This window comes from Python bivittatus, unplaced genomic scaffold (genome assembly GCF_059951505.1).
Source record: "Python bivittatus isolate LINGU-HERP-01145 unplaced genomic scaffold, Pbiv_v1 ctg000980_np1212, whole genome shotgun sequence".
NCBI classification, from domain to species: Eukaryota; Metazoa; Chordata; class Lepidosauria; order Squamata; family Pythonidae; genus Python; species Python bivittatus.
The window spans coordinates 53,066,557-53,083,689 of NW_028277125.1; the positions used below are offsets into that span (position 1 = coordinate 53,066,557).

The 17,133-nt window shown below is 38.2% G+C and overlaps 1 protein-coding gene across 2 annotated transcripts in view; it reads right to left on the minus strand.

The window, feature by feature from the left end:
• CCDC186 (coiled-coil domain containing 186) overlaps positions 1–17,133 on the minus strand; it is a 46,004-nt gene that overhangs the window by 24,679 nt on the left and 4,192 nt on the right. For both annotated transcript variants that reach the window (XR_015794478.1, XM_025171465.2), the window contains exon 2: positions 6,897–7,558. Coding sequence is in view for 1 of the 2 variants with exons in the window: in XM_025171465.2 (XP_025027233.2) it covers positions 6,897–7,543 (647 nt within the window). In the remaining variant the exon portion in view is untranslated. The remainder of the gene's footprint in view (positions 1–6,896; positions 7,559–17,133) is intronic.

A 17,133-nucleotide genomic window follows, 5' to 3' on the forward strand; every position in this document is an offset into this window, starting at 1 on the left:
ATGGAAACCAAGTGTAACTCCCAAGGAAGGACATTCTGGTTGGTTGCATGAATAGACACTTTTTAATGAAGTTGAATGGGTATCCATTGCATTGGAACATGTTGTATAGATAATCTATTTCTCCTTCCTGGAGTTCTGGGTTACCACAATCGTTTTTGGTAATCTGAAGAGGGTTGTTACACAACTTCTTTTGTGTGCAGTAGGTAGTTGAGCACTTGGTTATGCTTTATGATGCACTTTGCCTTACAGTTGCCATTGTTTTCTCTACTGATGAGTACATCCAGGAAGGGTAGTCTGTTACTGCTCCTTTCTTCTTTTGTGAATTTGATTCCATGCAAGAGAATTCCTAGAAGCTTGGCACTCTGACAAATTCGCAATTAACAGGCATATAGAAATAAATCCCATTTATGAACTTTCAAAAGCAACAACAAAAGGTTAAAGGAAGGGCCAGATGGCCCAGGGCACATCCTCCCTTATTAACCAACTCCCAGATAAGTAGGAACCAACATCTAATCACCACAACAAGGACCAGACAATAGCATGCCAGTCAAAGAAGAAACAATACCACAGATCAACATATCCTGCTCAAACCCACACAAGTCTGGTAGGACACCCCACAATATCTAAACAGTCAAAAAATCTTACTTCCCCAAGTCAGAGTGCTGATGATGTTACCTAGTCTGGTAACAAAACATCTGTAAGAAAAAAGCCACATTCGGAGAATATCAAGAATTCAACTCTTCCACTTTAATTGCCATCTCCACACCAAAGTTGCCTGTTAGGTTCAACCACTTTTAAGAGAACAAACCAAAAAATCACTTAGCACAAAGTCAGCTATTGTGGATGAATGAGTATATGCAGAGCCCTCCAATAAGAAAGTACAACTTTGCACAATGTGCCACTGCGGCTGCAAATATGCACTATCACTGCATTATAAACATCTAAATTGTGAGCAGCAGGTTATATGGATGAAGCTAGCCAATGATTTAAAACATGCACAAATTATTCCCACTGCTAGCTCAGCTCCATCCCAACCAGTCCTGGCACTGCACTTCTCACTAAAAATCCCACTTTAGTTGTACAGATGCCATTTCCAAGATCAACATATAAAATCAGAGGCAACTGCACTGCCAGCAGTGCCAGTACAGAAATACTGTAACAAGACACACTCCCCATCTTTACTAGAATTCTGCATCTTTGAACATTTGGAAAATGAACTAAATTGAGGTAAAATATGATGGAAACTGAAGAGGGGAGCAATTCAAGATAAGAAGCCAACTGATGGAAAGAAAGACTATAATGTTCTGCTTTTTTTCAATTTACTTTTGTTTGGGATTAAATGCTGGAATAGAGGCAAATAATTATTTGGCTTTTAGTTACACTCTGATCTTGATTGCTAGTCCCAGGACAAGAAGCTCCCTCAGTATCTTCTCTTAAACCAAGAGGCTTAAGCCTAAACCCATCTTCAACAGACTTATATTTTCTCTTCCATGCCTTTAATACTAAACTTTCACTTTTCTTCTCCTGCCTGCTTAGAACCTTCAAGATCTATTTGCCCAATAAAACTGCCATTGAAATGAAGTGGCCATGATGTGGCTCATCTTCTGGGTCATCTGTCATAGAACATCATCACTAGGAATGTCCACAGGGGGTGCTGCATTTCTCCACATACCTTCGTTTATATGACAAGCTAGTTTTAGAATTACAGGCTCTTCTTGGAAAAGCTGATATTAAAAGGTTCAGGTTTTAAACAGCTTCTATGTCTACATAAACAAGCACAAATCTGGCCAAGTGGGCAATGAACGGCAGTCTGCCCCCTCCAAGTCCAGCATTTATAAGGAATGTCGTCTGAGTTTGGTCCTACAGTGGGAACATTGAGGAAAAGATATCTTTAAGCCCTGAGGCAGTAAACATACGTAAAATTATTAAGAGGAAGAAGGAAAAGCAGTAAAAGTAAGAGAAGGAACAAAGTATAAGAAGAAAAGAGATGACAAGTTCAGATCTGTCTCCTCAGAGACCAACAGAAAAACATTTCTCATGTTGTTACACCGCAGGATTCAGTGAGGAATTGGGCAGGCAAGACAGGGCCATGCCCTGGAGCAGACAGTGAGGATGGGGACAGGCTACTGCCTAAATGTAAACTTGGCTTAATTTTAAAACATTATGAAGCAGCTTCACACTCTGAATGTACCACATAATGTCCAGAGACTGCGAGATATGTTGAGTTCTAAAATTTATCTCTTGTTAATATCCAGAGATGGAATTGTGCTTCACAAGGACATTAAGCTTTTAAAAAACATCAAAATACAGTAATACCTCGGTTCACGGACACTTCTGTTCACGAACAATTCGGTTCACGAACAGCACCGTTCGCAAAATTTTGCTTCCGTCCGCGAACTCCGCATTGGGTGACGAACATGACCCGCGGCCATTTTCCCTGCTGTGACACGTGGTCGTGGCTTCTTGTAGGGAGGGGGACTCTCCCTCCAAACAATAACCGCCTCCCCACCCGCCTTTCTGTCCTCCATGCCAGAAGTCGCCTCAAGCAAGGTTAGTGTTCTCTCTCTTCATAGTGTACTGTACTGTACTTTGTTTCATATTTTTGTGGTTTTAAAAAAAAATACATATGGTTCAGAACGGATTAACCGTATTTACATTGAACCTTATGGGAAAATTTGATTTGATTGGCGACCAAAATCGGTTGGCGACCACATTCGTAGGGGTCAGAACGAATTAACCGTATTTACATTGAACCTTATGGGAAAATTTGATTCGGTTCACGACCAATTCAGTTCGTGACCAGAGTCATGGAACGAATTAAGTTCATGAACTGAGGTACCACTGTACTGCATCCTATGTCTGCTGTTCATTCACTGGCAGAACTGGGAGTCCATAACTGGACACATCTACACAGTATTAGCTAGAGACAGACGAAAAACCCATAAAATATAAGTCTCACATTTGGTTCAAACAAATCACCAAGACTCCTATGATAAACTGGTCTGGAAGTTTGGATTTAAAACATTAAGTAGCATTTCAGAGCAAATTACACATTTAGAGCATTTCACTGCTGCAAAGGCAGCAAATAAGCACTTCCTTAATTTGCTGAGTTTTGTGCCTTAGAACCCAATAGCCAAATCAAAATTTCAAAACATTTATAGCTCAAACAGTTTTGCTGTAAAGCTGCACTCGGGTTGCCTTTCAGAAAAAAATAATAAAAATAGCCCACACTATTCTCCTGGAACCACTGGATATTTTTGGCAGACTTTTTAATGAAAGATTGCAGAATTATATTAAAGAAATTGTCTGGACAAAAACAGCTGGAAAGTCATACAAAAAATTAGCATCACCCTGACATCTATAACAGCTCTAAATTCCTGCCAAAAGTAACATGTTTGGAAATATATCCAATTTGAAGCCAAATAACATGGAAATGATTGTGTGGGAATTATTCAACAAGCCTCAAGCCAAAATGTGTCTAACATAATAATAATTCATTGGACCAGTACAGGTCTAACTGAAGCAAACTCTTAACTCTGACTTATTGATTACTGGCAAACAATAAGATTACATCCTACTTTCTCCAAACTTTCTGTGTTCTACCCTGTTGTGTCACTCCAATATTACTACCACTCTCCTTAAATCTCTCACTTTAAGATTATGGATGGAACCATAATATGGAAGGCTAACGTAAGAGCATCCTTTACAACAGCCTTTCCCAACCTGGGCATTACAGATGTAATGCACCACCACTCTCATTGTTTATTTCCATCTGAGAATGATAGGCACTGTAGCCCATCACATGTAGAAACTTTGGGGAAGGCTGGATTAAAGCACAAGGCAAAAGCAAAACTAGACCTGGAAAGAAATATTTTGTACAAAGGAAACACCCTCCACTGTAGCTTTTTCCTAAGCCTCACCATGATTTTTTTTTAAAGGAGAAATCAACATTGGTAGCTCCTAATCCTTGCACTCATCTATTGAAATTAAGGATCACAGTGAGCTACCTTTATTTTCTAGGCAAAGGATATCCTATTTAGAATCTGAAAAAAAAATGTACCTAAAAGTAATGAAAATAATTACATTTGAAAGTTACTTAATCGAAGGATTTACTTTTTTTAAACACATAGCTGTCTGGATGTTTTTCACATATACTACCCTGTCCATGTTATCTACAGTGGCTATAAGTGTTCTTTGTAATATCAAAATAACATCTAGCAAGATCTTAAGTGATATACAATTCTGGAGCAAATGCAGGTCACCCTAGGGCACTGTGGAAGAAGTATTTTTTGTGGAGTCCGTGGTGCTCTCTGAGCTTGGTTGTTTGATTGCAGACGTCTCATTACCCAACTAGGTAACATCATCAGTGCTAGTGAGTATGAGATTTGTTCCCTGTTTATATACAGTAGCTTGCCCTGCCAGTGTTGGTGGGGGTGTGGTTTTCTCCCTGGTAATTCCTCAATTAGGGTATTGTTTTCTGCTTGTTGTCTGCTTGATTGTTTGTCTCCTTGGTAGTTCGTTGATTAGAGTATTGTTTTCTGCTTGTTTGTCTGGTGTTAATCCCTGTTTACCTGGGTGTAGGCTACTGGAGATGACGTGTTTTGGTCTTTTTGTTTCCTTCTTAGCTTTCTTATTATCTCTTTTGAATGATGTGTAAATGTGGTTTATCTCTATGTGTCTATTGATGGCTGATGTATCTGAGTGCCAAGCTTCCAGGAATTTCCTAGCATTTTTGGATTTAGCTTGGTCTAGCATGCTCACAGTTTCCCAGTTGAAACTATGGCTGAGTCTGTCCATGTGTTCTGAGATTAAGGAGTTTTCATTGTGTCTTCTGTTAGTTGGTGTTCATGGATGCACTCTGCTAGTCTTCTGCCTGTCTTTCCTACATAGTGGCTGTTACAGTCCTTACACTATATGTTGTAGATGACTCCTGATTTTTTTCTTCTTGGGCTGCTGGGTCTTTTGGTTTACTTAGGATGTTTTGGCGGGCTTTAGTTGGTTTGTGCGCTACGGTGATGCTATGTGGTTATAACAGTCTGTTGATTGTTTCTGAGATGTTTCTGATGTATGGCAGTGTTATCTTTTTCATAGCTTGTGTTGGTTGTGCTGTAGTGGGTTGAGTGGTCAGGCACTTTTTGATAAAGTTGCGTGGGTATCCATTTGTTGGAAGATGTTGTATAGGCGATCTGTTTCCCTTTTCTGGTGTTCTGGGTTGCTGCAGTGTGTTTGTGCTCGTCTGAGTAATGTTCTTACACAGCTCCTCTTCTGGGAGGTTGGGTTGCCTATACAGCACAGCCAACAGTGATACTGTACTTGCATATTCTGCATTGAACAATACTGGCTCAAAGGTTAGAGGAGATGATCTGCAAGAAATTCACCAATTCTACAGAATATTTATTTACTTTTAGTATGTTTGCATCAATATCTTGCAATGTCAAATGTTTCTACTGACCATGTGGCTATAGTGTATTTGTGATTATTTTACATGATTAATTATTGGATTCTCTAGCAACATGTTTTGTTAGCTTCCCTCTGCCATTCCCATTGTTTCAGTTCTATCAAATAGAAACCTATCAGGCTAGAAGACAATAAAAAAGGAAGCAGGGTCCTGCATAGCTTCTCAAAAGTTCACTGTCTGGGCTCTACAGAGTGATTCTCATGAAAGTAGCAATCTGTGGATTAATCCAAGAACATTTATTTATATTTAATCAATTTACATAGCTACCACTCAACACATGACTCAGGATGGCTATAAAAATCGAATACATAAAAATAAATAAATCTTGAATCCAATTACCTTTAAGAATTCATTAAGTATACGCTCCTAATCACAGGGATCTACAATATCCATTTAGTATCTCTATTTTAAATTCGCAACCATGTCTAAAACATGTACAAGTATTACACATTTCAGTTGACTTTGTACATGTTACTATGCAACAACAAATGCTCTGTCAACTGGCAAAAATTCTGATATGTGGACTATATATTATGTTTTATCTTTTGTTTATGCTTTAGCAACTATTGTGTTTACTTCTAGGTTACTACAGTACCATTTCAAACTCTGGATAAAGGTAACTTCATAGTTAAGAATTAGCTAAGAAGCTCCGGGGGGTAACTGCAACTTTCCTCCAACATAAACAGAAGATTGTATTCAATGGTGACTTTGCAAAGGGCTTCATTTCATGTAAAACTAAAGGGTCCCAGCTGACCCTTTTATTGCAAGTTCATATTCCATAGCTAATTAACCTTATCTGGATGCTCCACCTTGCAAAAACAAAAATACATTCCACTAAGGCCAAGCCCATTAATTCACCTTAAACTAAATGCCACAAAAGGCATTTAGTTCAAGGTTAACATAAAAGGAAATTATATCCTCCCTCCCTCCCTCCCTCTATATGTGTATGTATTTATATTTATATTTATGATACTGTATGTAATATGATACACTAATTGTCCCATTTGATGAACAGTGCTGTAGCAGGTGCATTGCATAATAGGAGGCAAGGTCAGCCTGTTATTGTTTTAGACCACAATTTATTTCGTAACCAAGGATTTAGCATCCCATTATGGCAAAGGAAATGACTGGCAACAGAAAGGTCCATTCCCCTTCTCAGTGCAAAGTATCTCCTCACCTGCAAAAATTGTACTGAAAAGCCTGACTAGCATGGAATGAGGCTAACATGCAGTTGCAGAGAAACAAGCAGCTTGGCCCTCACATTCCCAAAGAGTTATTTTAGGAGACTCCTCGATCTCAAAGGTCCCAAAAATATTTGTCCAAGCTAACAGTTTCAGCATGATCATATCATTATGGTTACCCAGCCCAAAACTTTAAATCTACTACACGCCACAAAAATGTTTAAGAGTCGGTGTGCAGCTATTCACACAGTACTCACTTCTTTATTGTGTGCTCTTGCTGTAGATATTTATCTTGAATGCATTTTTCAAATACAGCCAATGTAGCCTTGGTATTGCACATTCCATTTGAAAGCACAGGATTTTTCAACAAATCTGTTGACAGGAGCTCAGACTCGATTTCTTCTAGCAAAGCCTCCTGAGAGGAAGCATTCTCTAGATTTGAGATAAGGTTCTTAGTGTAATCCGTATCATATGGGCTCTCTGAAGAGACTTCATAAGGCCTTTTTACATGATTTTGAAATAGGTCCGTCAAGGATTGATTTTTGTCCTCAGTTTTCAAAACCTGTTGTTCGCTGTCCCCAGTGGACAAGCAATCTGCTTCCTTGGATTCTTTTATTTTTAACTCACAGCAGTCTCCATTAAAATCTGGAGCAGGTTGTGCTTCAATTTCATCTCCATCCTCACTTAGATCAATAGATGGTAAAGTGGGATCCAGCATTAATTCTTTATTTTCTATGCTTAAAGTGCTTTCTTCACATCCAGTGTCTGCAATATGTAGACCATCCTGACTTTCATACTTTTTGTCAGCTTCTTCAACACTTGGTAAATTGGAAGATTCATTATCAGTCTTTGATAAGTTGACCATCCTTGGAGTACTCTGCTGTTCTGGTAAGTGCTCATCCATCTTTCCACCAAGTATCTAGAAATAAAATAATCCATATTATCATAGGGACAAACAAGAGATACTATAATCTATGTTATAGGTACAACATTCTGTTGATTTTTAAATAAGGCAGGACTTGAAAATTACTTCCATTGACAGAAAGGCATGAAGATCTTTTTTACTTATTAACCTCCTTTTCTATCCCATAATCCCACATCATCGGCACAATCCAAGCAGAAGAATGGAAAAAGTGCATTTATTCATGCAAATCACTGACCAGTTAAATAAATAACCCAAATCACCTAAACCAATTATACTTGCCACCTTCTCTTTATTGTTTTAAATGTGATGCAAACCAGGAAGCCACCCCTACAAGCAATGGACTGGTGAGAGCAATGTGCACACCCAGATGACTATTTGGATGCCTGTCCAATTTACCTGACTGCTAATCAAACAATTTATTCTTGCACAGAAGCCTGATCAGCCTCTTCCTATAAACCTTCCCATTTCCTTTACAGATGGGATATCAGGTCTAGAATTGCTGCTTCAACTTCAGCAAAGGGATCGTGGTGAAGCTCTAGGTAGCTGCCTCTCTTTTAACACAGGAGATGTTGCAATAGCACCTGCCAAAGTAATGGTTTCAACATTTTCCCTCCCATATTGGCCCCAAAGCACTGTGTGCATATATGCATATAGAGAGAAGAGGCAGGTCTTGGGTTTCAAGGAAGACCTCAAGATATTCCTCTCCATGTTCAAAACATACAAACCTGCTGATGATCACAATGGAGAGAAAGCTTTCACCTTATTCCAAAACCAGATTTGACCAAAAGAGACTTGACTTGACTTTTACCTGGCACAATACAATATAAAGTAAGCCAAGGAATATGTAGATACAGGACAGACTAGTATATAGGCTCTCCAATAATTAATAGCATGAAACTTAGTTTTTATCGCTGATAATTTAACTCCCTGGTTTGTATTGCACCCAGTAAAGTGCCAGAGCATAACACAGAATGTTAGACTTATTCACACTCAAAATCCAGAAAACACTGCATGCATTATCTACATTTTGGTGCAAAATATTATATTTCTATTATCAACAGTGAATAGGTAAAATAATGCAAAGTGGTAGCATCTTCTCATTATTTCATATGATGGTCTTCTTTGAAACCCAAGACCTGCCTCGTCCCCCTACATGCATATACACACATAGTGCTTTAGGGCTGATATGAGAGTGAAAATGTTGAAGCCATTGATTTGGCAGCTGCCACTGCTATGTCTCTTATAGCACACCAAATATGAAAACTCTTTAAACACTGCACATTTGAGTACCAAGCACAGAATGACTTCTTCCTCACTTCCTATTTCACAAGGTGTTAAAAAGTCTAACGAACGAAGTAAACAGGATGCATTACAGCCAGCTCTTTAATGCATATGAACAAAACAAGATTGGTTAACAACACAAATTGCCTTGCCTAAGATATAAGTGCATGGGTTGAAGATTTTTTTCCCCCATTAGCTTGAACACAAGCTTGAACACAATGGCTAAAAGAAAGAAAAACTATTCCAAGCCCAAAGAAAAATCAAGTTGTTCTACTTTCATAATCTATCACTAATGATAATCTTTTCACAAACTGTTTCTGCTCTTGAAGTAAGAGGGAATGTTTGCTACCAAAGTGGGGAGATTCTTACACTAGAAAAATTAAATAGATTCACTGCAAAGTGACTATACCATACCTGCCATCCAAGAGTGGTGGACTACAACACACATTATCTGGCTAGATCATGAAAGAAGTTGGAATTGAATACATCTGGACAGCTCTCAGGTGAGGAAAATTGTGGTAGGTTTAACCTGTACCTATGAATGTTGTTCCATTTAATCTGTTCTCTTTCATATTAGATAGCACCATCAAAAAAATATTGGAAAATATTCAGAAATAACACTTTTAAGACTATCATCTTATCCCAAAAAATAGATTTGAAATTTTAACTGGGAGTGAAACAAGTATATTTCCTCAAACGTTATAGAAACATAAATAGTGCTAATCATTTTCCACACATGGAAGAAGTAAATTGGAAATATTTCAAAATGAATAAATCTTAAAATAACCCAGATTTTTAAAAAATGAATAGATTTTATAGAAGAGGCTGACAAAATGGATTTATTGGTAACAAAAGAAAAAAAAATAAAGGAAGCTGAGGCCGGACTACATTATTTTGCTAAACTGTCTGGGTTCATAAAGCTAAAACTAAGCTGCTGAATGGCTCTATCATATAAAAAATATACATAATGAAGACTTTGTAACCAAGGAGTTTAAATTGGTCCTAAGAAACTATGTGTGGTAAACATCAATGGAAAAGGGGTGGGCAACCCTTTTCCATCACTGGCTGTTTTCCCTCAATGGTAATCTGTTCATTATGGTGGGAGAGACTGAAGCAAGCAGCGCACAGAGCCAGAACCCAAAGTGGGTGGGAACTCCCATTCTTTCACTCACGTTCTTTTTTTCTTTTTCTTCTGTCTTTGCTGTCTTCTAAACTGGCGTTTCTTAACCTTGGCAACTTGAAGATGTCTGGACTTCAATGGTGACTGGGGAATTCTGGGAGTTGAAGTCCAGACGTCTTCAAGTTGTCAAGGTTGAGGAACACTGTTCTAAACAGCAGGTAATTCTCACCAAAGTTTTAAAGAATTCTACCTTCTTCTGTTAAAACAATTATTTTCTTAAAAAGAAAGGGGGGGGTCATGTGCAAGCATCCAAACTGTAGAAGATCTTAGTGAATTTTCATTACCATATTTTGACTTTTTTTTTGAAAAAGTACACCTTTTTTAAAAATAATTTAGATTCTCGAGACATTTTAAAGACTAACAAGGGTACTCCTTAAAAATTATTTCATATTGTGAAACTTTGACAAAACAATAGGGAAGAGGATGTGAAGAGGTATACATTCTCAAGCTTGTGGATAGTCCTCTTTAACTACCAAAAACCGTTTTTTAGAATCGATAACAGTTGTATATCTATATCAGTTCATATTTCTGGAAAAAAAATTCTGAACATTTATTGTAGACATATTTTTCAAATATTCAAACTATGATTCAATTCTGACATCACATGCTACTTCACTCTTTTTCATGTGCTCAAATGATCTCTTGCACTTTCTGCTGGCCAAAGTTTATATCTAAAAAAGATTAGAAAAGGTGTTTTCAAGTGGTTCTAGAGGCAAAATAGAACTAACAGTGATCATAGCTGGGCTAATTCTGATTCACAGTGTGACAGCTAATTTTCACATGGTCAAAAATAAATACAGTGGTACCTCGGGATATGAACACCTCTACTAACGAACTTTTCGGGTTACGACCAGCTCCGGCCACAAAAAATTACCTCGATGTGCGAACTCCGCCTCGGGGTATGGCCATTTTTCCGCCCTGACACGTGGTCCACGGCCATTTTTCCGCCCCTGACACGTGGTCCGCGGCCATTTTCCCACTGCGCGGCGCCCGGCCATTCTCCCGCCGCGCGGCGCCCGGCCGTTCTCCCGTCCCGCCGCATCACGCTCGGCCGTTCTCCCGCCCCGCCATGCCCGGCCGTTCTCCTGCCGTGCCACGCCCGGCCTTTTTCCCGCCGCGCGGCGCCCAGCCATTCTCCCGCCCCTGACGCGTGGTCCGCGGATGCCAGAACGGATTAACGGTAATTACATTGAACCTTATGGGAAAATTTGCTTCGGGGTGCAACCAAATTCGGAGGGCGGAACGGATTAACCGGATTTACATTGAACCCTATGGGGAAATTTGCGTCGGGTTACGACCAACTCGGAATACGCCCAGAGTCACGGAACGGATTAAGTTCATATCCCGAGGTACCACTGTAGCCTGGTCTCAGATGTATCTATTACCAAAGCAAGAGACAGATGGAAACCAGGTCTTCCACCCCATAAAAGAGAGGTATCTAACTGGCTGCATCATTCAAGTGAGAGAAAGAGATACAGAAAGTTGAGCTTTGATTTCATTATAAGTAGGGTTCTTATTTGATACACAGTAGTCACTGGATGGTAATGGTTTCATAACGATATAGATATATAGATATAGATATAATAAACCTACTTCTCTGAGATTTTGTGTCCTTGGAAATTTATTCTTGAAGCTTTTTGTCTTGCCAGCTAGCTATGGTTGTTTCAAATCAGGAAATGCAGCTAAATGAGAAATTTGTCCGTAACAATCATACCACAGTTTGCTATAGCATGACAACAAGCCAATATATTAAGAATGTAAGTTAGTCCTCATTCCAATAGCAGACCTGTAACTCAGTGTGCTCCGCAAGGTGTAAAAGTCGGAGTGCTCAATCATCAACTAGCTGAATGTTTGTAACACTATTTAAGTCATATTTTCCATTCCTAAACAGAAGGCACCCTACTGTCTCATTGTTGCAACGTATCATCTACAGTACTAGATATGGAAAATATTAAAAAGTATCCAAGTCTAACGCTCTTCCCATGCGCAACATGAATGTTGATGACAGAAATTCCTCTAATCTTAGTTAAGAGATTGTATAAAAGAAGGCAAGTTTACTAACTTGATTCCAAGATGAAATGTCAGAAACTGTCCAAAGAAGAACTCATATTAAACAAAACAAATGGAAGCTGTGCTCTGTTGGCTCCTTTATATTCATTTAAAAATTAAAATACAGGATACATTTTTAAAATAAAAAAACAAAAACTTTCCCATTATTTCAATTTCAATATCATTCCATATAATATCAATTCAAGTCTTCCCCTGCTTTGCAAGATGTAGCCAAAATCATACTTCCTATGCACAAACTACATCATTATGAGGATTGCAGATATCAAAAATCTAAGGTGGGGAACAAATGGCAACTGAGTGACAGCAAAGTGGAATGGAGATGTTTGAAAGCAAACAATTGAATCTATCTATCTATCTATCTAGAATATTTTTTTTTTAAATTTTCACTGAAAATATATATTTTAAAAGTCCACAACAATGAAACTGATCTAGAGTGTCTCAAAATAGGCCCCCGCAGGCATGGAACTCGGATTTATTATTGCACAGAATGATCTGGAGTTGCTAGAGACCTATATGGCTCCCACCCTGCAGTAGTTCCGAAAGTCTTTGAAAACCTGGCTTCACTCCCAGGCTTGGGGGTGGGGTGGTTGCTGAGCCACTGTTGGGTTTGGTTTTTTTCCAGCTGTGCATGTTTCTTTTTTTTTTTTTCTTTTATCGTTCCTACTTTTAAAGTGTATGGCACCTGGGGGTCAAACAGCCTCTATAGCCAGTAAAATAAGTAAATGACTGCATACCACAAGAAGTTTGTTCTAAGAACCTACTCTTAGTTTATTGCATAAATATGTACAATAAAAAGTCAGTTATACTGCGTTCAGGGCTGTGAGGCGGCAACCTATTTATCTTTTGCCCTGAGTCTTCTTACAGAAATTATTTTATAATGATCAGAGTTGTGTACTTCGATCAAGGTTCAGTTACAGAAGATCTTCAACTAAAGTTACAGTAAATTGCTTAACTACATGGAATGGATTTTGACCAGCCTTAAGATAATGAATAACAACATGGATTAACACCTGGAACAAATCAAGTAAGTATTATATTTTATCTTTACGTAGAGATGACAGTAATAAATGGATTCTTATAAATGGGTCAAGAAGGGACTTTGAATCTATGTAAAACTGAAATAATAAAGACCTTTAACCACTTGCCATAAGAATTGCAAATCTTATGATCAAAGATCACATACATATTTAAAAAGTCACAAAGGACACTGAAAGGAACATAAAATTATGCTACACAGCATGCACTAGTTAGAGATGGGTGGCGAATAATTCCTTTACTGCATCATAAGAACCTCCAAGCCAGTAATAAACCATACCCAATCCTGTAATAGTTGTGAAGAATAACCGCCTTTCCTCTTCAAGAGTGGTAGGTAGACTTTTGTATGTGTAGTAGAGCATGCGTGTAGTAGAGTAGAAAAGAGTTTGGCAAATGATTATATGCTGGCAGCTACAGCAATAGTTCTTTCCATGCTGCGTGACACACATGCCTTATTCATGTTAGATCCCATGATTCAACACATTCTAGTTGCAAGGCTGCAAAGATCAGTCCTAACTTTGTGGCTAGCTATAAAGCTATGTTTCTCTTATCCTTAGAAGCTGACATCAGAAGACAGTGTTAAGGAAGGTGTTCTGACCTTGGTTTCATAATGAAGGAGGACTCTTTGAAATACATGTAGAGATTTACTTTCACAATAACACTAAGTAGCCATTTTGTGGTTAAGGAACAAGGCATTCAAGGCAGATGGAATCACTTCCCAGGAACCTTGGAATTTATCTTCCTGTACAACATCACAGTATTATATAGTTATTTGGCATCATATTTTAAGCAGGAAAATCTGATTAGTTCCTTCCCATCTTCTGAGGTTAATTTCTAGGTAGGCAGGCAGAGGCTGGCAGTCATGGCTCTAAAAATCTCCATCCGCTCTGAAAAACTAAAAAATAATAGCAAAAGCTGTCCCATGGCAATCCAACTAAAGACTATGTCGGCATCCAATCTGCTTCATATTTTAGAAGCACATACTGGCGTCCCTCTGCTCTCAGAGGCCTTTCATGCCAGCTTCTGTGAGAGACGGTTCCCTTCTCCCTGATGAATTCAGTCCATTCAATCAGTGGCCAATCAACTAGGAAAATGATTCCATTCAGGAAAGCCAGCATGAAGAGATAAGTCCCTTTGTACGCTCTGAAAGGAGCATGTTTGAAACATGCCATACTCATCTAAAATTGCAGATACTTTCCTGCCTAGCTGCTTGACAATGAAAACTGTATACAGCTCTTCCCAGCTACAGTTTCATTTTTTAAACCCCTCTTTCTATATAAATAGCAGAGATTAATATCAAAGATCTAGTACATCAGGAGGCTGAAAATAAAGCAATGTCTGCTATATTAGCTGTAAACAAGCATATTATTCTCAGGTTTCCTAACCACTGTGGACGTAGAAATCAGCAACTGTATCAACAAACTTTCCTTTCCACACCTACTACCTTCTCCTCTTTCTGCCATAAATGACACTATGGAATTGCAGTTACTATCAAGAGATTTGCTACAAATGATAAATTTAACAGTTGCAGCCTAGGAGCACCAGTCTATACGCATGTAAAAGGCAATAAAAATGTAATTCTAAACAGACCAAAGACCACAACACTCTAATAAAACAACAAATTTGTATACTTAAGATAATAAGAAAGCTGGAACAAAAAAGGGGGGGGGGTTTTGACGTAAGCCTTTAAGCCACATTTTTGCTTTCTGTTCAAAACATATCAGCACAAGAAGCATTTTTAGAGAAACAATATCCTCACCAAGAGTCCAACTGATGACTATAACTTCAATATGTAAATTAATATATGATTCTAATCTGATTGAATTTTTTTTTCAGAAGCTTCTTACAGGTTTTCCAGAGAACTTCTGGATTTCTAATCAAAGAACAGTAAATATATTTTCCCAGTGCACTGTGGGATTTAACTTCTATTTTTAAAATAGCCTATAGCCTGAGAAGGGATAGGAAACCTCTCATGCTTATCTAATACAAAATAATAGTTACACAGAAATCATATTTTGATACAGCATATTAAAGCTTTAGAATTTCATAACACATTATTGTTATGCACGTTATGTTATGCTACCCTTTATGATGGTTCAGAAATGCAACTCGGGGTGGGGAATGGGGAACAATTCCATCAAGTCTCCAGTAGCTCACCTTTAAAAGAGATGCACAAGGCTTTCCAACTGTCCTAGTCAAAGAGACTGAGTCTTTTAATTTTTTTTCATTTGGTCCCAAAGCTCAAAGGAGCTCCCAACACGTCAACCATCACTCACTTTCTCAAGACCCAGAAAGTTAACCTAGGTGCAAAAGAAAGGGGCTGTACAATTCTAGATGCTGCAAAATGCTTTTTACAATCAACCAACTGGAACTGCAAGGTCAGAATGCCCAGAAGGAAAATTATTCTTTATGAGGAGAAAAGCCCCAAGGGACCTTCTATTTGGGGACAAGACACAGGCAATGTTAACTTTTTGCTGCAGATGCTGGAATTTAAAATTCAAATTCTCTCATAGGAAAAGAAACTCTGCTACTTACAGTTTCTTCTTCCCATCTATAGGTTGTTTCTGAGATTTGGGCAAGGCTGCGGGAGGCAGCTTCTATATACTTAAAGGGATCACAGTTCTAATTACAGTATGCATATTGCACCTATCTTGTTCATGTTTAAGCATGATACTCACCTATGATCTTACTCAAATGCTCAGATCTTAAAGCATTGATTAATAAAGCCTTCTGGGGCTTTGGGACAGCGTGAGATGAGTGTACACTGACTCCAGTAGGTTATCATAACCAGTATGTATGGGTTATAGTAAGCTGAAATCAAATGAAGGTGATCTTTTCATGTATAGTATTATTTACATGGTTAGATTTCACTGATGAGATTTCATTCTCTTAAAAAGACTAGATAATGAGTCAATGAACATGATGGGAGAAGAAAGACAGAGATTTAAGAAAAAATGTTCTATGGATATCTTGGCAAAAGTCAAGAAAAATCCTTCTTGATGGCACATCTAGATTTTGCAACTCCACACTGATACCAACTAGAATCTCCATAGGTGATTCTACCAAAAGGCCAAATGTTTCATTTAAGTCAGAAGTTCTTAAACTGGGGGAGATCATGAACACTTTTGAAGTGTGTAGCAAATCATTATGGGCTTCATCATGCTAAGATGGATCAATGTTCACTTTGCGTGAACAAGCTGATGGCAGGAACAGGAGCAAATTCTGAACACACACATGCATACACACACACACACACATACACACTTAAAGCTTATAATAAATATGTTGAAAATCACTTTGCTTCCAGACATATCTTTTCCTATCTGCTCCTTTCAGTCAAGAGATTTATAGCTTAAAATGGAAATTTCCTTTGTTGCTCATATTACATTACCATGTGGGAAGACAACAGTGACCAATAAATCAAGATACAAATAAATAAGCATAAAAATAGATCTTACTGACAAAATAATTTGCCACATCCAGTATATTTCTACTATTATTCCTATACTGTTTCTTAACACTGAAAGCATTTTTAATGTATCTGTCACTGCACTGGGTTCTATTGCTAAGGCAAAAATTAAAATGAACAGTTGACCTGTCAAACTTATCCTATTATATTCATAGCTGTAATATCTTAAAATAACTAAACAGCAGAGTAAAAAGAACTGAGGACCTTAACACTAAATCTATTTAAGACTTTCTGATTGCAGACTTCCAGAGAAGCAATGGTGGGCTGAAGATGGCTCCGCTCTGGGAGCGGGGGGGAGGGGGGAATCATCTTGCCTAAGCCACAGTTCAGTACCTTCAAAAGGACACTGGGTTAACCCCATTCATCTCTTAATCACCTTAGGAAATTGCCTGTTATTGATTTTTTGGATGTTAAGACCTTTCAGAAGGGCAAGTTTCATTACGCCAGGAGAGTTTCTATCCTTGATGGAAGAAGCTTCATGTAAGTTTAAGGATTAAAAAATTTTACTTTTGAAAAACAGCAAAAGAGACTAGA